The 20,494-nt window shown below is 35.3% G+C and overlaps 1 protein-coding gene across 1 annotated transcript; it reads left to right on the top strand.

The window, feature by feature from the left end:
- Positions 1-1,952: 1,952 nt before the first annotated feature.
- On the top strand, positions 1,953-15,214 carry fgd5b (FYVE, RhoGEF and PH domain containing 5b). Its single transcript, XM_084128408.1, has 21 exons — positions 1,953-2,178; positions 3,060-5,418; positions 5,999-6,104; positions 6,188-6,246; positions 6,372-6,402; positions 6,559-6,665; positions 6,773-6,893; positions 7,111-7,189; positions 7,295-7,345; positions 8,248-8,306; positions 8,448-8,519; positions 8,661-8,729; positions 9,850-9,933; positions 11,090-11,169; positions 11,253-11,346; positions 11,443-11,580; positions 11,990-12,092; positions 12,188-12,297; positions 13,502-13,624; positions 13,712-13,854; positions 14,452-15,214. The coding sequence occupies exons 1-21, from the start codon at positions 2,169-2,171 to the stop codon at positions 14,486-14,488; spliced, it is 4,035 nt and encodes a 1,344-aa protein (XP_083984534.1). The 5' UTR covers positions 1,953-2,168; the 3' UTR covers positions 14,489-15,214.
- Positions 15,215-20,494: the final 5,280 nt, after the last annotated feature.

Below are 20,494 nucleotides of genomic sequence, written 5' to 3'. Positions count from 1 at the left end.
CATTGCTGTCTTGAAATATAATGCTCTAGTCAGAGCTGATGCATTAAATATACCTATGTGATATCCTGCATCAACACATATCAACAGGGACTGGTAAACACATTTGCAATGGAAACTTAACACATGCTAATGTATGATCAAAAGGACTGATGCTTAGATAAAACAGAATCCTTGATAAACACTCAACCTACTTTATCATGCTCAGCATTTCCTGCTTGAACTGGAAAGGGTGGAGTGTTCAGGGTGTTTTTTCCCTTCTTTGTTCAAACGATGAACAGTGATTTCATGTCAGTGTGTTTGTCTCCGCCATGTCTTTATGTGCACGTCTATGTGATTGTATGTGCCTGTGCTAAACGTTTTACTACAGCAGTGCTTACTTGCTGTTAGCGACCTGCCAGTGAGATCTCCCTCATTTTCCAGCGTTTTCTTTGACTGCAATGTGAATGAAAACACCAGAATCATACATTCAGGTTATGACTAACTACAACACTGTGTGTGAAGGTAATGAGCCTTTGTGAGTGTGGTATGAATCATCAAGGATAAGAGATGTGCCTTATAACTATTTGTTTATGTGGGCAGTGAGTGGAGAGGAGAAGAGGATATCAGTAATATTGTCCACCTTTGTTCAGTCGCCATTGCGATTCCAAAAGTAGCATGGAGATATGAATATCATGGGAATGGAAGACATAGACATTAGGATGCCATGCATGATGTGATCCAGTGTATTATGTTGCGCATGCAACTCTTAACACAAAGTAATACACTTTCCTTTTTTCTAGTTTATCCCAAGTTTGTGACACTTTTGTTGTCATGGTGTCCCAACAATCTGGAACAACTGATGGGTAAAACATTTCATCCTGGAATAAAGATTAAAACAGGAAGTCTAATCCACAAACTCATTATATTCCCATCTAAATACACAAACTTAAAAATAATAATAATAATAAATAAAAAAAATTAACAGAAAGGACACCTGAATAAATTGTGTACTCAAATTACATTACAGTAAATAAGTAAAGTTAGGTACAAGTCCTTGGTTTAAAGTAGTTTTTTGAAAACCTCTTCAATTGTACTCTTCTCCTGACCTGGAGAATTGAATGCTCACACTATCCCAGACTGAACTCAGGCTAAAGAAGTTTGAGGAAGGAAGCATATTTCTGTAGAGATGTTGGAAAAAGGTCATGGCCTTATTTAAGCCTATAGAAAAGACTTCCTACTATTAATCATACATGTAAAAATAACAGCTGCCAGTTTTACTCCTATCAACTCATTGGCCACTTCAGATGTTGCAGCTGAAGCTAACAGCTACAAACTGATGATTCTAGAAATTTTTTCGGTGCTAGCTTTACTTTACTTAGCCATTTTTGCAGTTACAAAGAGACATCTGAATAAACCGACATTTGAACTATTTGGATTTAACCTGTGACTGATCGTATCATTTGTATAAGAGATTTACATGAGGAGAGATTCTAATCTATAATCCTGTGCAGGTTTTTTTTTTTTTTTTTTTATCATGAGGAAAACATGATGCTTGCTATGGACAAAATGGCTATAGGTTAAAATTCATAGAAAATCCCCAAAAGTGGTAATATGCTCATCATATACTCCACATATTGCCTGCTCTTGAGTATGTTAAGGTTATGCAGGATAAGAGAGGTTTTTCCTGCAATGTAAACCTCTGAAGGCCATATGTTGCCCTCAGTTAACTTTGACCAAAGCACATTTTCTCTATATAATATTTATTTGAAGTATTTATGTTTTATATTCATTATATGTTGTGAGATATAGAAACAAATATTTTTTCCTTCCTCAGATCTTTGTGCTCCTGAACAAGGTGGTCAAATTTCTACAAACTCTATATGTATGCATATTAAATATATATATAATTTTCCTTATTTAAAAACTCCTGTTTTCTATTTTGTCTTGACGCCCTTTCCTCAGGAAGTCAAGGCGAAGTCTCGTCCGTGAGTGAGTGTGTGTGCACGCGCGCTCGTGCTGAGCTCCTGCTGTCCTGCACTGCTATAGCGCAAAACGAAGAGAAGGCAGTAGTTGAGGTATAATCTCGTGTTATAATCCCGTGTAAATTCTCTTTAGGATTACGATTTCATCTTTATCTAATGGATTTGACCCATTATTGCCGTGTCTCAGATGCTAGATGATGTTCGTCAATGACCGCAGGTGAGTTTTTAACACGATTCTGTAACAAAAACCAAGTAGTATGGTAATTTAGGAAACGAGGAATATGTGTTGGAAATGTCTGAAATTATGTGAAATAGTATCAAGTTTAGAGTAGCTCACCTTTCGATCTTTTTTTATTATTATTATTTTCTCAAGAAATGTGTCTCATTGTATTATCCTGTTTGGAGTTACAGTTGATCTGACTGGTTAGATATTTAATTATTTGTAAATGCTCAAGTAGAGCACGTGTGAAATACGATTTGCTAATCCAAAATGCCAGCACTGTTTTGAGCATAACATATTAATATTTATCTTATTATGAGAATGTTTCCTAAACTATGGGCAATTTTGGCCCAATAGAAGTAATTAGGCTATACGTAATAAAATTTCCATTATAACTGTGTTTGAAAGTGGAACTTGTAGCGAAAATTAAATGGTTAATTTTACTTTTTGTGTAGATCATAATAAATTCATTTTTATGATGGATTTTTATAGTTTACATTAAAAGATTGGGTCCGTGACAAGGGTAAAAATAATTTTTTTAAAAGTTATACTTAAAACATAAATAAAAAAAACCTGAATGCATGATAAAAGGTGTATGCAAAATATAATATACAAATTAACACCTTGTAATATGTCAAGATAATTGTGTGTATATCATACAATTTGATATAGAAATGTGAATTTCTGAATTTCTATTTCTATTTTTTTTTTTTTTTTTACTCTACATCTTATTATTCTATATTTTGTGTCCAGCTAGAAAATCTTAATGCATAAAGCAGAAAGAACTGCCCTGAATTGTTACAATGTTTACAGTGGTACTTTCCAGCAATTTTTTAGTAAATATTAATATTTACTTATTACTACACATTGTGTTTTAGAGTTGCAAGAGCACCCCCTGGACCCCAGAGGACACTTCCAGGCTGAGCCTCTCTTCGAGATGCAATGTCAACCACCTATTCCTGAAGAGAACTGTGATAATCAAGAACCCAAACCAAAAATTGCATCCAAACCTAGAAAATATCTCCAGCATCATCTCAGTTCAAACTTCCATATGCACTTTCAACTCCACACCAACAAACATCCACACCAAAGTCCTCCGAATTCAAGAGGGCGTATGATGGAAATGCATAGAAAAATAGTACTGAAACAGGAGGGGTCACAAGAGAGGAAGACAGAGAAAAAAAATTGTACGGAAAAGACAGTACAAACAGATGAGGCAAAACCGGATGTTATTCTGGAACAGGGGGATGAGTTAGGATGCGGCGATGAGTTAGCACAGGGAATAGATTTAGATTTGGTGGAAGGTTTAGAAGAAAGTGAGACATTTAAGTCAGAGGATGAGGAAGAGTCAATGGACCTTCTCTCTGATTCATCCAGTAAAAGAGAGGTGGGCGATAATGTAGAAGCAGAGCAGATACAAGTAGAGGACATAGGGAAGATAGCATGGGGACTGACTAAAAATGGTGTATCAACATCACATGGAAGTTCTAGTGATGTTTATATGGCTTCTAATAAAGTTTATGGATGCATAACACACAGAGACAGAATATTGTATGACAACATATGCACCAGTAGAACTTTCATTGAAGAATTTTGCCCAGATGGTATAATCCCAGGCATAATGTTTTCACTTGAAGAAGACATAGATGGGATGTTCCCTGATATTTGTGATGCAGGCGAGGCGTTAGCAGACAAAGATGGACTTTCTGAGTGTGATCTCTTTGAACAATCAGAGCCTCTTGAAATGACAGAGACAGAGGACAACGTCAATGGAGATATTATGATGCTTACCATTGAGGATGGATTGAACAGCTCTGATCTGTCTTCAACTTCCATTGAGGAAGAGGATGATGAAATGCAGGTGGAAAAAGAGAAAATGGAGAAAAAAGGAAACAATTATTTGTCAGTCAAAAGTGCTTCTCAGGATCTCTCAGCTGCTTTTGTATCTCCAGACTGTCCCTCATCAAACAGTGGAGATGTAAATGTCCTTGAGTTCGATCAGACTTCTTTATCAAATTTTCTTTCTTCTTCTCAGCCATTTATTGTTTCAGGCTCTGAGGCTATCTCAGATGATGATGTACCAGATGCAAATCACAACTATTGTAGCAAATATGTGGCTGATCACGATGAAGCCATGTCTGCCTCATTAAATTTTGATGTCATCAGCGCCCTCTCGCTTGTTCAACAGCAACCTGAAACCCAAGGCCAAAATGTACAACTTAATCAAGATGAAGAGAGCATTGGAGAAGAAAAAGGAGTTGCAAGTGACCACTTGAGTATATCTGAAGGAAAAGAACTCACAGTAGATCATGTGTATGAAGAGACAGAGCCAAAAGTCCAAGCCAAAGGCTTCCTTCAGAACAGGAAGTACTTTATGACTCGCTCTATATCGGTGGAAACCCCCAGTAAGAGAGTTGACCTAATAACTAGCCCTGCACCAGGAAATGGGCGACTTTTGCTACACCCACGCTCCTTCTATACAGATCAGTGTTTCCTTGAAGATAGCAGGCCTGCATTGACTGGTTCATTAGGGTGTCTTTCACAAGGAACCCTCTCCTCAAACTTAGCTAAAGTTACAAGAGTGGATATTCCACCCCCTTTTGAACTTGCATCCATCACAAAGCGACCAATCAGAAAAAGCTCTCCGTCCCTCCCGAACGAAATCTCTGCTTCTTGCAAGAAGCCTGATTTCGGGTTTAAACGATACCTTCTGCCGCTACGATTCCTTAGGAAATCAGATCGGAAAAGTGTGATGGATAATAGCTCAATCTCCTCCAGGTCCTCGTCTGAGTCAAGTCCACAAGTGTCATGCAAACGCTTGGATTTAATCAGGCATGACATTGGCAGCCTGGAGTTGCAGAACACTCCAGATTGCACACCACCTGTGTCACCTTCTTCCTATCGCTTCCAAAAGAATAGACAAAAACAAGGACTAAACTTCACTCTTAATAATGATTTGACTTCTAGCAGCATTTCTATTGAGCCAGGCTCCCTCTTTGAGCCTCTTTCCCTTTCCAAACCTCGATCTTTTTCATCTCCCAATACCGACTCGTCAGAATACGAGAACGTTCAAAACGCTGCTTCTCACTATGAGAATGTGCAGATTCGCCTCCTGAAACCAGTCATTCAGAGTCAACGAAATCAAACTTCAACCAATGATACTGATGGCTATGTGGATATGAGCAGTCTGCCAGGCTTCCAGGGCAAAAGTCAGTCATCTGAGCAAGAGACAGATAGGTACAATTTTGGTAATCTAATGATACAGTCCTATTTATTTTCTAAATTTATGAGATGTGCAACCCCCTTAATCTGTATGTATTTAACTGAACCGATTATATTACAAAAGCTAACACAAAAGATGCATAAAAAAGACGGTACAAAACACAATAATTAAGCAAATCTTTGGTTATATTTTAGGATTATTTACCTTATCTAAGAATTATGACATCAAGTGACAATCATTTGTTCATTTAAGACCTTTAGCATGACATCGGATCATACATCTTCATTTTTACAGTCATAAAGACAATGCTGACAGTGTCCACAAAAACCTACTGTACATTCTTGTTTTTTTACATTATGTGAATGAATAAATCCCTTAGTTTGTACATATTACAATTTATTATTAAAATTATAATTTTAAGAACTCAAAGTCTTGCAGTTCCAGATAAGTAAAAGACCATTTTTTAGACAAGCATCTGATCTATGATTATGATGTTTTTGTCAGTAAAATTTATTGTCCATAAAAAAAAAACTTTACATTTTTTTAAACACTTTTTGACTCATGTGTCATGATTTTACCTTTTCTGTTATTTAGCCTCTACACTTTCTGTTCTCCTAATGTGAGGCCAGATGGAACAGTAGGTGTGTCTGTTGGTGTAACTAGTTCACAAGAGAAAAAGACAAAGGCATCTGACAAACTGGTGAGCTTATTATGAGTGTTTCTATGTGTCTTGCATGCATTTGTTTCAATTTATTGTAACTAAGCTGTCTTTTTTTTTTTCAGACTGTCAACTGCTCCAGGGCTTTCTATTGTGCCAAAGAGCTTCTGGATAGTGAGGCCCAGTAAGTGAATGAAAACAACATCTCAAGTGTACGAGTAGAGCGGTCCAAATTATTTTCATCATTGAAAAACAATTGCATAAAAATACAATATTATTATCAACATGCCTCTTTTTTCTTAATTCAAGGCATGTTAAGACTTTACAACTTCTCTGTGAGGTGAGTAATTCATATATTCATTAATGACGTTTGCCTGTGGTTTTCCGGTGGAAATATGTTAATGTGATTATGAAAAATCTGAAAAGTAGTGATAGAGTGCATCTTCAAAATACCGAAATGCCCTTCCTTTTATTTTTTCTCACTTTCACACAATAGTCAGTTGAAGCCGATGAGAGGCTGATGACAGTGTGGACAGAGGTACCTGATATTTGTACTCTCCACAAAAATATCCACACTTTACTGGAGACCCGCTTAAAAGAATGGTAAGACGCCAAAGCATGTGCAGATGGTACCTATAACTGTTTATCATCCCCAAATTATGTCCATCTGTCATCATTTCATCTGTTTCCTATTTCACTCCATTCATCAGGGATCAGAATCAAGGTATTGCTGAAATCATCCTGGCAAAGAAGACAGAGTTTTCCATTTTCTCTTCTTACATCAGTCATTATGATGAAAAATTGAATTATCTGGAACACATACAAAGCACAGTAAGGATTTTTTTTTTTTCATTGATTGACAACACTAACAGAATCAAATCTATGCTTATTATTAGGCATATCCATCAACCAGCCACAATTGTTTAATGCAGCTGTTAAAACTGTACGGTGTGTTTTGTACTGTATGGTTACCTGTGAATGTTTATTTATTGTGCTTACTCGGATGGCATGTATTTGCATATTTCATAGCGTGTGTTTTATATCTCAGCTACTAGATGCAGTGACCCTGAAAAAGCAGTTCCTGCAGGTCATTGTGCGCATCCTACAGTACCGTATGTTGCTAACAGGTGACGTCTAAATATGTTTGTTTCTGTGATAAACATCCCTAATGTTTTAACTACTAATTTATGATTTTGTGTGATTCTTTAACGTTTCTTATTGCTTTAAAACAGACTACCTGAATAACCTCTCACCAGACTGCAGAGAGTTTGAAAATACACAAGGTAAAATGCATTACTCAAATTACTCAGGAAGCCATTTTGTTCCCTAATTTAGTTTTCATCAATTTTAAGAAATTGATGTTTGATTCTTATCTTGGCATGTCTGAAATCACAATGGAAACCTTTGGTCTTGTCTCTCAGTGTGTATAATTGATTTACTTAAGCAACCGCAAATCTCAGATCTTCAAGATAGTTTCACAAAAGACAAATGACCTTTGACCCCCATCGTGCATTTTCATTAATCTTCTTAAACAAGCCTTTCTGCATTATTTATATATGATGATCATTTATTTATGAGGTGCTGCTAAAAGAGAGTATCTGTTGGTAAGGGAGGTGTACTGTTATGTACTGCAGTGTGACGTACTATGCTTAATATACATTTATTTTAAAAAAATTTATATTGATTGTGTAATTATTGCATATGCAGTTTAAAAGGTAATTAAAATAAATGCAATATATATCCAATTCTATTTACAATAAATGTTGTATATGGCATCTCCAGCACTAATCACAGTAATCACATCTAACATAAATATATGTGTGTGTGATATGTGTATGGTATATATAAAAATTGTCTCACTTTTCTTTTTTTCTTTTTTTTTTTTTGGTCCCCATGAGGAAAACAGCTTATACATCATACAGAATGATGTTTTTATGAAAATGTAAAAGTGCAGTTTTCTGTGATGGGTAGGTTTAGGGGTAGGGATAGAATATACAGTTTGTACAGTATCATTATGTCAATGGAAAGTCCCCATAAAACATGGAAACCCATGTGTGTGTGTGTGTGTATGTGTGTTCTGTTAATATCTATTAATATAATAAAATGATATACAATATTTGCATAGTTTGAAAATGCCAATGTATTAAAATATTAAATCTCTACCTATTACTCTCTTGCCCCTTAGGTGCTTTGGTTGTGGTCTCAGATGTAGCTTATCATGCCAATGACAGCCTTAAAAATGGAGTGAGTATGTGTGTGTTGGCCTATGTGCTTGCAGAGAGTATAGATAAGGTTATATAAATATACGTGGAACCAAGTCTGTATGTGTATATGACGCCACTGTGACATGTAAGGGAATTTACCATGTTTTTTTCTCTCTGTCAGGCAGATCTCCTGCGTTTGGTCCACATTGAACACAGCGTTCTGGGTTTGACAGATCTCCTACAGCCTGGGAGAGTGAGAAATTCAATGGCTTACTGATCACATAACACCTTATACCTCTTATCCTATCAAATTTAGTTGGTTTATGAAATTGTTTCAAAAAAACAATTATTCAGTAATGGTGAGTAAGGTTGTCTATCTGTATCTTTGCCATAGGTGTTTGTGAAAGAGGGCACCCTGATGAAGGTCAGCAGAAAGTGCAAGCAGCCACGTCACCTTTTCTTGGTATGCGATTTGATTTACCCACAATATTTTTGCAACTTGATTATCAATGATTCAAATATTTTTGCAACTACAACTGAAAATCTTCTCTGTCATTTGGTTTTATATATCACTTTTGTTTGCTGAGATGAGATTGTGAGTGTTGAGCACATAAGACACATGGTTGCTTTCTCTCTGCATAGTCTCTAGTGTCTCTCCTTTGTATTTGTGAGCTATTTTACTTGTTTTTAGAGTTTCCTGGCAGGATGTTGTTCTGTGTGTGTTTATGTCTAAATGTGCTATTGTTTTTGCCATGCTGCTCTCACCCCAGAATAAGTCTGTGGGAACGGGGACAGAGCGATCTGTTTAGATAACAGAACATAGGGTGACAGGATGGACGTGAGATGGGCTGTCAGAAATACTCGAGGCTTTTAAACCAGACGGACAGTTGTGCCATGAGACGGGCATGTGGCCCCCAGAGTGATGAACTTGAATATCCCTCATGTTTTATTACTTGATGTAGGAGACAGTCTGTGGCATATCGTAGTTTCTTATGCACCATTGATTAACATTTCAGAAGACAAAATATGCTGCCTTATCAGATAGAATCTGATGGTAAGACGGCACATCTGAGTCCAATGTTTGCACAACATCCTGTCTGCAAAGATGAAATTTGGTTGTGTTTAGCAGTATAGTTATTTTCTTTACTGCCTATTATAACCAACAGTCCTGTGCACATGATTTGGTATTTGTTGGAAAGAATAAAAATGGCATCAGACTGAGTAATTAATGAATAATGGTTCTATTTCACAGAGGAATACAGTAAGTATTCTAGTCAGTGATTATTCGCTTTGTTATATCACAACTTGAATGCACGTTTGAATTTGTTCTAGATTATTATGTTATCATACCTTGGAAGCTGGCCTGAAATCAGCTGCCTTAATACAAACACACTGCCTGTGTAGTCACTGACCAAAACCGACATCATAGTGCTGTCTTGTGGTGAAAATTTGTTACTGCGACCAACTCATATTAACTGTTGTGGTATGCAAATAACAAAATGATCAAGTAATTATTTGTGCTTGTATGTTACATGTATGTTGTGTAAGTTATATTTCTAAGCCTTAACATTTTACCTTTTCAGATGAATGACGTAATGCTTTACACATATCCTCAGCAAGATGGCAAATTCAGACTCATCAACAGATTACCATTGGCAGGGATGGAGGTATGAATGTTCACAATTATGGAAACTTCTACTGTTTATTCTTGCATGATGGTTCTTGGAAATCTTTTTTTTTTTTTTTTTTTCATAGGCATAACACTAATGCAGCATTTTTAGTGCCCAAGATGCTAATTATAAGCAGTGTTGTTATTTTTAACTAAAACTGTTAGAAATAATTTTCATAAATTGAAATGGAGCTGAAATAAAATGAAATATAAATATTATATGAAAATAAAAAATTAAACTTGCTAGATTAAAACTTGAAAATTGACAATGAAAATTTTGAAAATGTTGCCATGGCAACTAACTGAAACAAAATAAGATTAATACAATTACTAAAATAAAACAAATTGAAATATAAACAAATTAAAGCTAAATAGAAATAGTTTTAAAAACTAATAAAATGACAAAATTACTAAAACTTAACTCACAATTAAATAAATAAAAAAAAGTGAAAAATAAAAGCTTATTCAAAATATTAATAAATACTACAATAGCATATAAATAGTACCAAAATAACACTGATTATAAGTATGTATGTAAAGCATTATTTAAATAGTACCTTATAGCACTATGAATATTTTTTATTATATAATAGTATTGTCACGATCTGTGTGTTTAGTTTCGCTTTCATGGACTTTTACTTTGCATTCGTCAGTCACCTGTTTCCTATTTTTCCATTGTTCCTAGTTTCCCGCCAATCGTTAGTTGTCATGGACACTCATTAATCATCACATCTGTTTGTCATTGTCTCATCACCACAATTATAATATTATAATAATTAAAGGTCTAAAAGATTAATAATAAAAAATGCTTAAAAGAAAACAAGATGAAAATACAGAACTAAAAGAATGAGGAAAAAATGCATAAAAAAATAAGAGAATAAATTTAAATTAAAATGCATAAAACATGGCAGATCGTTTTCTTCATCATATTATAGTTTGCTTTTCTTATACGTTTAAAAAAGTTCCTATATATATTTTATTTGTTTATTTGTGTTTATATTTTCCTTATATTTTCCTTCTCTCATTTTGGCCTTTCCTCTTATATAATCTTAATTTCCTATTTATTTTTCTTACTTTTGAGCTCCATAAATGATCTGAACCACAGACAGGGAGTGAATTATAATTATTAAACCTTTCTCACTCTTGTCTTTCAGGTCAGCAAGCCACCTATAGAGAACGCTCAGAGTGCACTGAAGATAGAAGTGAAAGATATAAGCATCACTTTGTCTGCCAGGCAAGTGAAATACACTCACTCACTCACCAAAGCATGCATGTGTATGTGTTCAGCATGACTGATGCATGTGTTCCCGTGTGCAGCTCCTGCATCGAACGGGACAGTTGGTTTGTTACACTGAATCGGACATTGGTGGATCTTGGCCCAGCATCAGGAGACGTAGTGGACTGTTTTGAGGTGAGGAAGCTTTATAGACAGTATGAAAAAATGTCAACGTGACACCTGAAAGAGTTGACATTTTGTTTCCTGTTTTCAATTTGTCTTGTGTTTTAGTTAGTGGAGGGTCCAGAGATGTGTCTCGGTGAGAACGCTCCTCCCCTGTTGTCTGTTTCCCAGGTGACCGTTTGCATGAACTGTCCCACACATTTCAGCCTCACAAACAGACGACATCACTGCCATGCCTGTGGCAAGGTACAAATGCATACAGAGATACTTAGGTTGAACTTTATTTCGATGGTCCACTTTAGACATTCTAAGTTACTTTGCATCTACATGTCAATCAACTCTCATTTGAGTATTAGTAGACTGTAGTAGACTGTTAGGTTAGGGTTCAGGTAAGTAGAATATGTTGACATGTAGTTGCAAAGTTACTTATAGTTAGTAGAATGTTTGTTGGGGGAGCATCAAAATAAAGTGTCAGCAGATATTAAGCAGAAAGTCTACTAATACTCTAATGAGAGTTAGTTGATATGTTGTTGCAATGCTACTTATAGTTAGTAGAATGTCTAAAGTGGACCATTGGAATAAAGTGTTACCCATACTTACATAGAGTACCACTTACAAGCTCTGTTAATTCTGGTTTTCCTATCTTATCTTGTAGGTTGTTTGCAGAGATTGTTGCAGGAACAAATTCCCCCTCAAATACATGAAGAACAGACGTGCCAAAGTGTGTGATTATTGTTACACTGAACTGCGTAAGAATGGTACAACCGCAATATCTTTGATTTAATTTCAAAAAGTTTTATCAATTAAACCTAGTTATGCTTGACTCTCATATGTGTGTGCATCTGTTTGAAAGATGTCGCCGCAATAACGGAGAGCTCCAGTCGACCGCTCTCTGCTGTCTTCCAAAACATTCATCCTTCAAGTCTGTGGAAGAGCCGCAGAGGCCATTTATCTTTCAACCAGGTATCTCATAACCTCTGGATTCATATCTATATCGAAAAAATACCTAAATATTTGTTTGCACTCTCAGTAGATCATATTTCACACTGATCTAACGTAATAAATCTCAATTGTTTGATTACAAGACATTTTTCACATCTACTGTATAATTGGCATGGTTATGATGCTCTTAGTTGTCATTTGTCATGTAGTAAGTCACTTTAGTAAGAAAGTGTCTGCTAAGAACATATTTAATGCAGTGTGTCTTGAGTTTGGAGCCCAAGGAGTATAAGTGCTATTAAAATTTGCACTTATGACCCTTTGCCTTGCAGCTCTTGAAGATGACTCTCATAATTAAATATACCCTTTAAATTCACCCAAAAATCAAAAGGGCAAATATATATATACAACATAAAGAAAATTCAATATTATTTAAGACTATTAAGATTTTTGCCATTGCATTATTTTTTATAGCAATTAAACCCCCCATCCCTATTCTTATTATGTTTATGCAACTCGTGTGTGTATATATATATTTTATATATATATATATATATATATATACATATATATACATATATATATATATATATATATATATATACATATATATATATATATATATATATATATATATATATATATATATATACAGTATATATCATAAAATTAAAACGTATAAAATATCGTAAAAATGAATTTTTTAAATGTCATCATTTTAAAAAAAAACAACCAAACACTTATTTGTGTGTGTGTATATATATATATATATATATATATATAGACAAAGAAGTGTTTGGTTATTTTTATTTTAAAATAATGCTATTTTAAATTTTTACGATTTAATTATTAGCTTTTTACCAAATCACGAACCCCCCGGAGTGCCCTCACAAACCTCCAGGGATTCACAGTTTGGGAACAGGGTTATTATGGTTGACAAACTAAAACTTGTAAAACATTTTTTAATAATTGATATGAGGCTGAAATAGAATTAACTATACATCTTAGCTGTATTGTAAATAATACTGCAATAACACTGTTAAAACTCTTGTGTAATGCATGAAAATCAGTTTTGTAATGAGATCTATGAATACATTTAATTTAAATAATATATAATATTTTTTTTTTAAACATTTTTAAATGAAATTTTCTTTATTTTTTGTTTATTTTCCTTTAAATTTGGGGTGAACTATGAAACATTAATATATTATCATGTGTTGTTGCCAAGGTGACAGGGTCTGAGGGCATGATGAGTGGAACGCTGCAGAGGTGCAAGAACAGCAAGAGAAGTTGGAGAAGCCTGTGGTTCCTCCTAAAAGATAAAGTTCTCTACACATATCCACAGCCTGAGGTACTGCACACAGTCACGTTTTTGCACACATTAACTTGCAACATGCAGTTTCTAATCTCTCCCTTGTGTCTTTTTCTCATATATAAGGAGAGGGTGGCATGTGAGACCCTTCCCCTGCTGGGTTTCTCTGTGAGGCCGGAGGTTGAAGGGGAAAGCAGCATGTTTCAGCTGTACCACAATAGCACTCTCTTCTATACTTTCAGAGCCCAGGACAGTAACACTGCGCTGAGGTTAAAACACATAAACTTTACATTCACAGTACATTTATATAAAAATGTATATGATATATAAAAATGAATAATGTTTATATGTGTACTACCATTTAAAATGTTTGGAGTCAGTAGGATTTTTTTAAGGAAATGAATAATTTTCTTCAGCATTAAATTGAACAAAAGTGACAGTAAAGATATTTATATTGTTACTGAAGAATTCTATTTCAAAAATATATATATCACGGTTTCCACAAAAAATATTAGGCAGCACAACTGTTTTCAACATTGATAATAATAAGAAATGTTTTTTGAGCAGCAAATCAGCACAATATAATGATTTCTGAAGGATCATGTGACTGAAGACTGGAGTAATGATGCTGAAAATTCAGCTTCGCCATCACAGGAATAAAAAACATTTAAAAATATATATTAAAATAGAAAACAGTACTTTTAAATTGTAATAATATTTCACAGTATTAATGTTTTTACTGTATTTTTGATCAAATGAATGCAGCCTTGTTTAGCATAAGAGACTTCTTTGTAAAACATACATACATACTTAACATATGTTAAGTTCTACTATTATATAATGTGAAAAATTCTGTTCTGTTCTAGGTGGGTCAACGCCATGGAAGAAGCTACAGTTCTGTAGCATCAGTCGTCCTCGTTGTGTCGTCTTCTCATATCAGCAATTAAATCTGTTATTGATCATTCAAGAGCAATGCATTTGCACGTCATGCTCAAAAATCACTACCCAGTGTGACTGGGAGCGCAATCAACCATCCCTACGCTAACGTGACGCAACACATGTATTTTTGGAATGCCAAGGGAACAAAATGCTCACACTCAGACGTTTATTTTATGCCAAATGCTTCTTCCAAAGACCTCGTTGAGCTGTGGACACACTATAAATGGCACTTCCAGCTGTCATCTAGATGAGAATATCTAGATGAGAACTAGTGATATGTTGCTTAACTTAACCAACAGTTTCATTATACAATGAAATATATTATGTAATATCCCAGATCACTCAAATATATTAGGACAATTTCTATAGATGGGAACTGGTGTGAATTTGAGCATCTTATGTTCAATCAGTCTTTTGGACAATGGCATCTACAGACAACCAGTGGGAGTAATTTTGGACCGATAGTTAGTATCTAGCAAGCAACAGAGCTGGAATTCTTGTTGCACTTGATGAGGATGCAATGTTTAATTTACTTACCTTTTGTCCAATTTGCCATTCTGTTCACTTGGAATGTCATGTTTTGTCATCTTCAATATGAGGGCTTAATGTATATTTATGAGGAATGTATAAGTAGTTTGTCAGATGAATTAACTGTTATTTTATAATTTGAATAAACATTATTTGAGTGTAGTGCATTGTGTTCACACTGAGTTATCAAACCCCACTAGTGCCTCAACTTCAGTGTTTTCTTCTTTTCCTCTTTTTGCGTATGAAAATTTGCTTCCTTCATGCGGTTATGCATATAATACCTATAACCTCTATTGGGTTGACCAATGCTGAAATCAAACTGTTAACAATATGGTAGTCATGCATGTATGATTTCCTAAATGGTTAATTTCATTCAGTTCAGTTCTGTCCTATTCAAATGTTTTTGTGTAGTTTTTTTTTTTTTTTTTTTTACAATGCAAATCATTCTAATTCAGAGGAGGAACCAAGAGTTTATGTTTAGCTCTATAACTTTTATTAAGACCCCTCTGTGTTTCTAAGTTTTATTTCCAATGATAGGCAGATTGAGTCCACAGAGAGTGAATTTTAGAGATGCGATTCTGTGATTAAGTATCTTCAACTCAGTAATTAAAGAGTGTATTACAGATTGAGACTGTGTGTGAGGGATATGAAGAAAAAGGGAGGGGTAACGTTGCCCTGCTTCCACGTCCCCAGGAGACAATGTGACCCAGAACAGAGTGAGAGTGTTTTCTGGAGTACCTGAAAGTTACGGACACCTTGTCCCAAATAAGAGACACATTCATCATTTTACCTTCCTCTCTCTTTTCTTTTGTATTTTCTTATTCTCCCAAGTCACTCTGATCTCAAGCTATTCCTTGTCTATTCTGCCTATCACATTCTGCCTCACATGCTCCCCTTTTTTCTTTTCTGAAAGCATATACAGTAAGACTGCGTATGTGTGTGTGTATAATATATATTATATGTGTATGTATAAATGTATATGTGTAACAAAGTTGTGGCCTAATGGTAAGAGAGTCAGACTTGTAACCCGAAGGTCACGGGTTCAATTCTCAATACTGGCAGGAAACTACTGAGGTGCCCTTAAGCAAGGCACATAACCGCCAATTGCTTCCCGGGTGCCGCAGTGAATGACTGCCCACTGCTCTGTGTGTGTGTGTGTGTCCACAGTTTGTAGTGTGTGTTCACTACTCTAATGTGTGTGCACTAACTTGGATGGGTTAAATGCAGAGGACAAATTCTGAGCATTATCATACTTGGCCTTCATGTCACTTCACTTCCCTTATATAGAGAGAAGTGGAACATATACAGTATACGTATATAATGTTCCTACTTGAGCTAACAATATACGATATAGGCCTACACTTATATGCAAAATCTTCCATCAATTAATCATTGTTCCTTCTTGTTAGATATGCATCTACATAATCAGAAATTCTAAAGGAGAAATAATCTCCTTATTATTTCAAATAAATGTGTCCAGCATAGCAATTGGCAAGGTTTTTTAATTGCATTGCACATTAGATGGATGGAACCAGGTTGGATCCAAGGTTGCTTGTTTAGATGAAAGAAAGAGCACCAAGTGGCGCTCACTGTGCAGAGCCAAATGACGTCCAGCTCCCCCTCTCTAGGCGTCATGGGTTGAGCTTGACCTAGTCCAGCTCCAAATCTGTGGATCTAATGGGTTGAGGGATAGAGTTATGGGTAGGGTTAGGGTGTGGTTGGACCTTCTAGCTACATGTGTTAAGTCAGCATAAAATACATTTTTACTTTATTTGAAACAAAATTGAACAAAAAAACAGGACTTTTGAAAAATTGTATACATTGACAACTTATTGGATTGTGAAAAATAGGAATTCCATAATGCAATGGATCTGCAGTTGGGCGTGGTCTGTCAGGTTGAGGGGAGGGGCTTGATGATGTAAGCCGTAAAGAAAAGTCTCAGAGGGAAAGATTACAAACACAGCATTAAGAACGAAAATAAAGTCAATTTTGATTTCATAATTTAAAGGTCTCATTGAACCAGCTATGCATTTAAGAACTTTCATTAAAACATATTTAAAAGAAAGAAACTGAAAGAAATGAAATGCCTTGTTAAAGACAAAAATTATTAAGGGTGGTGCTGGATGGTTAAAGCTTGTAACCTATACCTTTCTAGTAGTGGACTATCTATACTCACTCACTCCAATTTGAGGGGATGGTGCTTTCACACAGCCCTAAGTAGGCTTCAAAGTACTTGACTGCACTGAATTAATGATAATTAGTTGTACTTTGATTATTACTGTTATAATGTCTGTGATATGTGTGATAATTACTCTTAATTAGACTGCTTGTATAGCCCAACCCACTTCACCTTTCTCACTGAGAGACCTATAATTAAACAAAGTCGACTTAATTTGCCTACATTGGCATAGTGAAATGTCTCTTGTACACTCCCGAGCAAAAAAAGGGCCACACCCAAAATGGCTATTATGAAGCCATTAACATTAAGTGGAACAACACTAACTTTTTTCCCCACACGGCTTAAACATTTAAAGAAAACAAAAGGGAAGGCTATCCCATGCTAAGTTACTTTATCTACAGTATTTGTGCAATTCTTGCTAATTTTCTGACCAGTGATTTGTGATTAAAATGGTTAAGACCATTAAAAGACAACTAAATATAATTTGCCAATTTTGGATTGGCCCATTTTTTTGCCCATGAGTGTAGATAAATGAATTTTAAAGGTAAACAGTTGTGTGTATTGTAAAACAGTTGCATCGTTTTAGGTCATAAAATAGATTAAAGATAGATCATCATGGATGTAATGGTCAGATGTTAGACATATTACAGAATACCAGTTTTTAGTCTTTCATATTTCTAGACCAAGAAGATCTGACTGAAGAGTGATTGAGAGGCCGTAAGAGCCATATATGTTTCTTTAGCTGTGGAATAAATAATTGTGTGCATTAAGTAATTGGTAAATAATTATGAGTAAACAATTTTATGTGTAATATAATATTTAATATTGACAATGATGTCATTTCCGGCAATGAAGTTCAAGAAGTTATTGGATACGGGATGTTATTCGAGTACAAATCACGCTCACCCATGAAGAAGAAGCAACAAAGATGAGAATTTAGGCGGATTGCTATCACAGAGACACAGAAAATGTGGGTATGAGTGTATGATTGTGTGGCAGTGTCACAGTGACATTGTCATGACACTTTTGGGTCTTTTAAGTGCCTTATGTTCCTCTGCATTGCAGCAGAGTGATAAAGAGAGGGGGAGGAAAAGATCCCTCTATTTTTCTTATAATAGATAAAAGCATTGTGTGTTCTTTTAATTGATCTAAATTACCCAGTCAGTGCACATGGACACACACACACACACACACACACACACACACACACACACACACACACACACACACACACACAGGAAATAAACTTATCTCTAAAAAATATTTATTTTTTTAAACTTTCTTAATATTTCCACTTCCCTTTTATTTGGGTTAATTTATCTAACATTACATGTGTAATTCCACCAAAAATGTTACAAGTACTTTGTAAAATACTATCTTTGGTGTGTGGTGAGAAGAGGAAGACATGTGGCTTCTGTTTTACTGCTGGAAACTGACATATAAGGCATCACTTATGTGTTTATAGAGTATGTGTGTGTATATTTGTGTGTGAGAGAGAGAGTGTGTAAGATGCAAAGTTTATGTAGCAATGTAAACTTCTCTCTAACGGACCCGTACACTAACTAATTCATCCATGTACTTTGTTAGGCTGTTTATCTAATGTTCTTTTCACAAGCAAAGATAACAAAGACAAATGATTAAATATCATCTGTTGCTGTGGTTATTTCAAACATAAAAATAAACCATTTATCTGTAGATCAGCCAAGGAGTAGCAAAACAGCCCCTTCACCACCTCCAATTCTGCACCAGATATATACACACAAATGCTCTGCAACATACTGTTGTTTCTTTGCTTTTTGAAATTCTCACCCACACACTTAAATCTAGGACATACACTCCACAGCACTGCGGACCAAGAGGAGGAAAGCAGGACAAGACTGCAAGCACACGCGCACACACACAGACAGAGAAGGATGTAGATGTTCACATTTTGTGTCCTTCACGCCCACATTTATCTGAACTTTCAGCATCTAGATAATATTCCATGGACACATATAGAAACCAGATGCATGGTCTGTTCCTCATCTCAATGCCTCTTGAGTAAACTATCTAAATCAGCAGCAACGCATCACTTCTCCTCTCTGCATTTGTGTCTGTGGACATGATGTTGGCGTATGTGGCAAGCTGTTTTAAAATGTATTCATTAAAAACAACTAGCATCTATTTTTATGTTACTGGGCCTACTTAGTTTTAATCAGGCAGGTATGACGTCAGAACCCAGAAGACTAATTCGCCGCTGGTTCCTTCGAGATTTTCCTATAGGGGTTTTTTGATTTACATGTAAAATAAAGCCTGGTTTACATACACCCACAGCGAAAATGCAAATTTTTAAGCAGTTATGTTCAGTTTTTTAAATGTGTAGCAGTTTGGGGTGTAAGTGTTGTGCTTGTGCAGTGTATGTTACAGAACAAAATGTAAAAATATTGTTATTTTTACCCCAGTTTTTTTACATAAATTGAATTATAAAACCCCATATGAAAATCTCAAAGGCACCAGTGGCAAATTATTTTTCAGGGTTCTGAGGTAGGGGGCACTATTTATTCTTTATTTCCTTTATTGATTTATTTAAAGGAACTAAAAAATGTAAGAATTTAAAGCGGCGCTATGCAGTTTTGCCAATTTCTTCGCTGTTTTCTCGCTTTTTGCTCGCGAGTTTCTCTATAGAGCTCCCCCTACAGCTTCGGAATAGATATTTGACAACACTGTTGTCAAAACTCGTTGGTGACTCCCTCCCCTCCCATCTTCTCCCTCTGGTCATGTGCATTTGTTTTCAAAGAAGCTGACGAACACACTGAGCCATGTCCACTGAGGTATGTATGATATGCAGAAGGCTAGCATATAAATGTTTAGATAGTGTATGTGTGCAGTGCCGTAAAGCAATTCATTACATCGCGAGACCTGATATCACGGCCCGCCGGCCCAAAGTTGCAAGGGTGGTTTTTCCACTCACAGGCGCTAGGGGGGTGCGAGAAGACCACCATTCAACCCGAAAAAAAGTCATATAACCATTCCAATGACTCTGAAGCTGTTCAGTTAAGGTAAATTAAGCTAAAAAAAACTGCATAGTTCCCCTTTAAAGGGAATAAAGAAAAAGAAAAGAAAATATTAGAAACATAATAATTTATTGTAATGTTTATTACAATATAATATTTTTATTTTACGATTACGATTAAATACATTAAAAACGATTGTTATTTTTTTATTTCTTATGCATGATTATTTCAATTCCTTTTCTGTAAAGCACTTTGAATTACCATTGTGTA

The sequence above is a fragment of the Abramis brama genome (assembly GCF_963993115.1).
Source record: "Abramis brama genome assembly, chromosome: 11".
NCBI lineage: Eukaryota > Metazoa > Chordata > Actinopteri > Cypriniformes > Leuciscidae > Abramis > Abramis brama.
The sequence above is the reverse complement of the archived record's forward strand: the minus strand, read 5'-3'. Positions and strand labels throughout refer to the sequence as shown.

What these genes read in the sequence shown, in the direction of transcription:
- fgd5b (XM_084128408.1), top strand. An exon ending in TCTGAGCAAGAGACAGATAG is followed by an intron (nt 5,419 to 5,998) that starts GTACAATTTTGG and finishes TCTGTTATTTAG; the next exon opens with CCTCTACACTTTCTGTTCTC. An exon ending in CAAAGGCATCTGACAAACTG is followed by an intron (nt 6,105 to 6,187) that starts GTGAGCTTATTA and finishes TTTTTTTTTCAG; the next exon opens with ACTGTCAACTGCTCCAGGGC.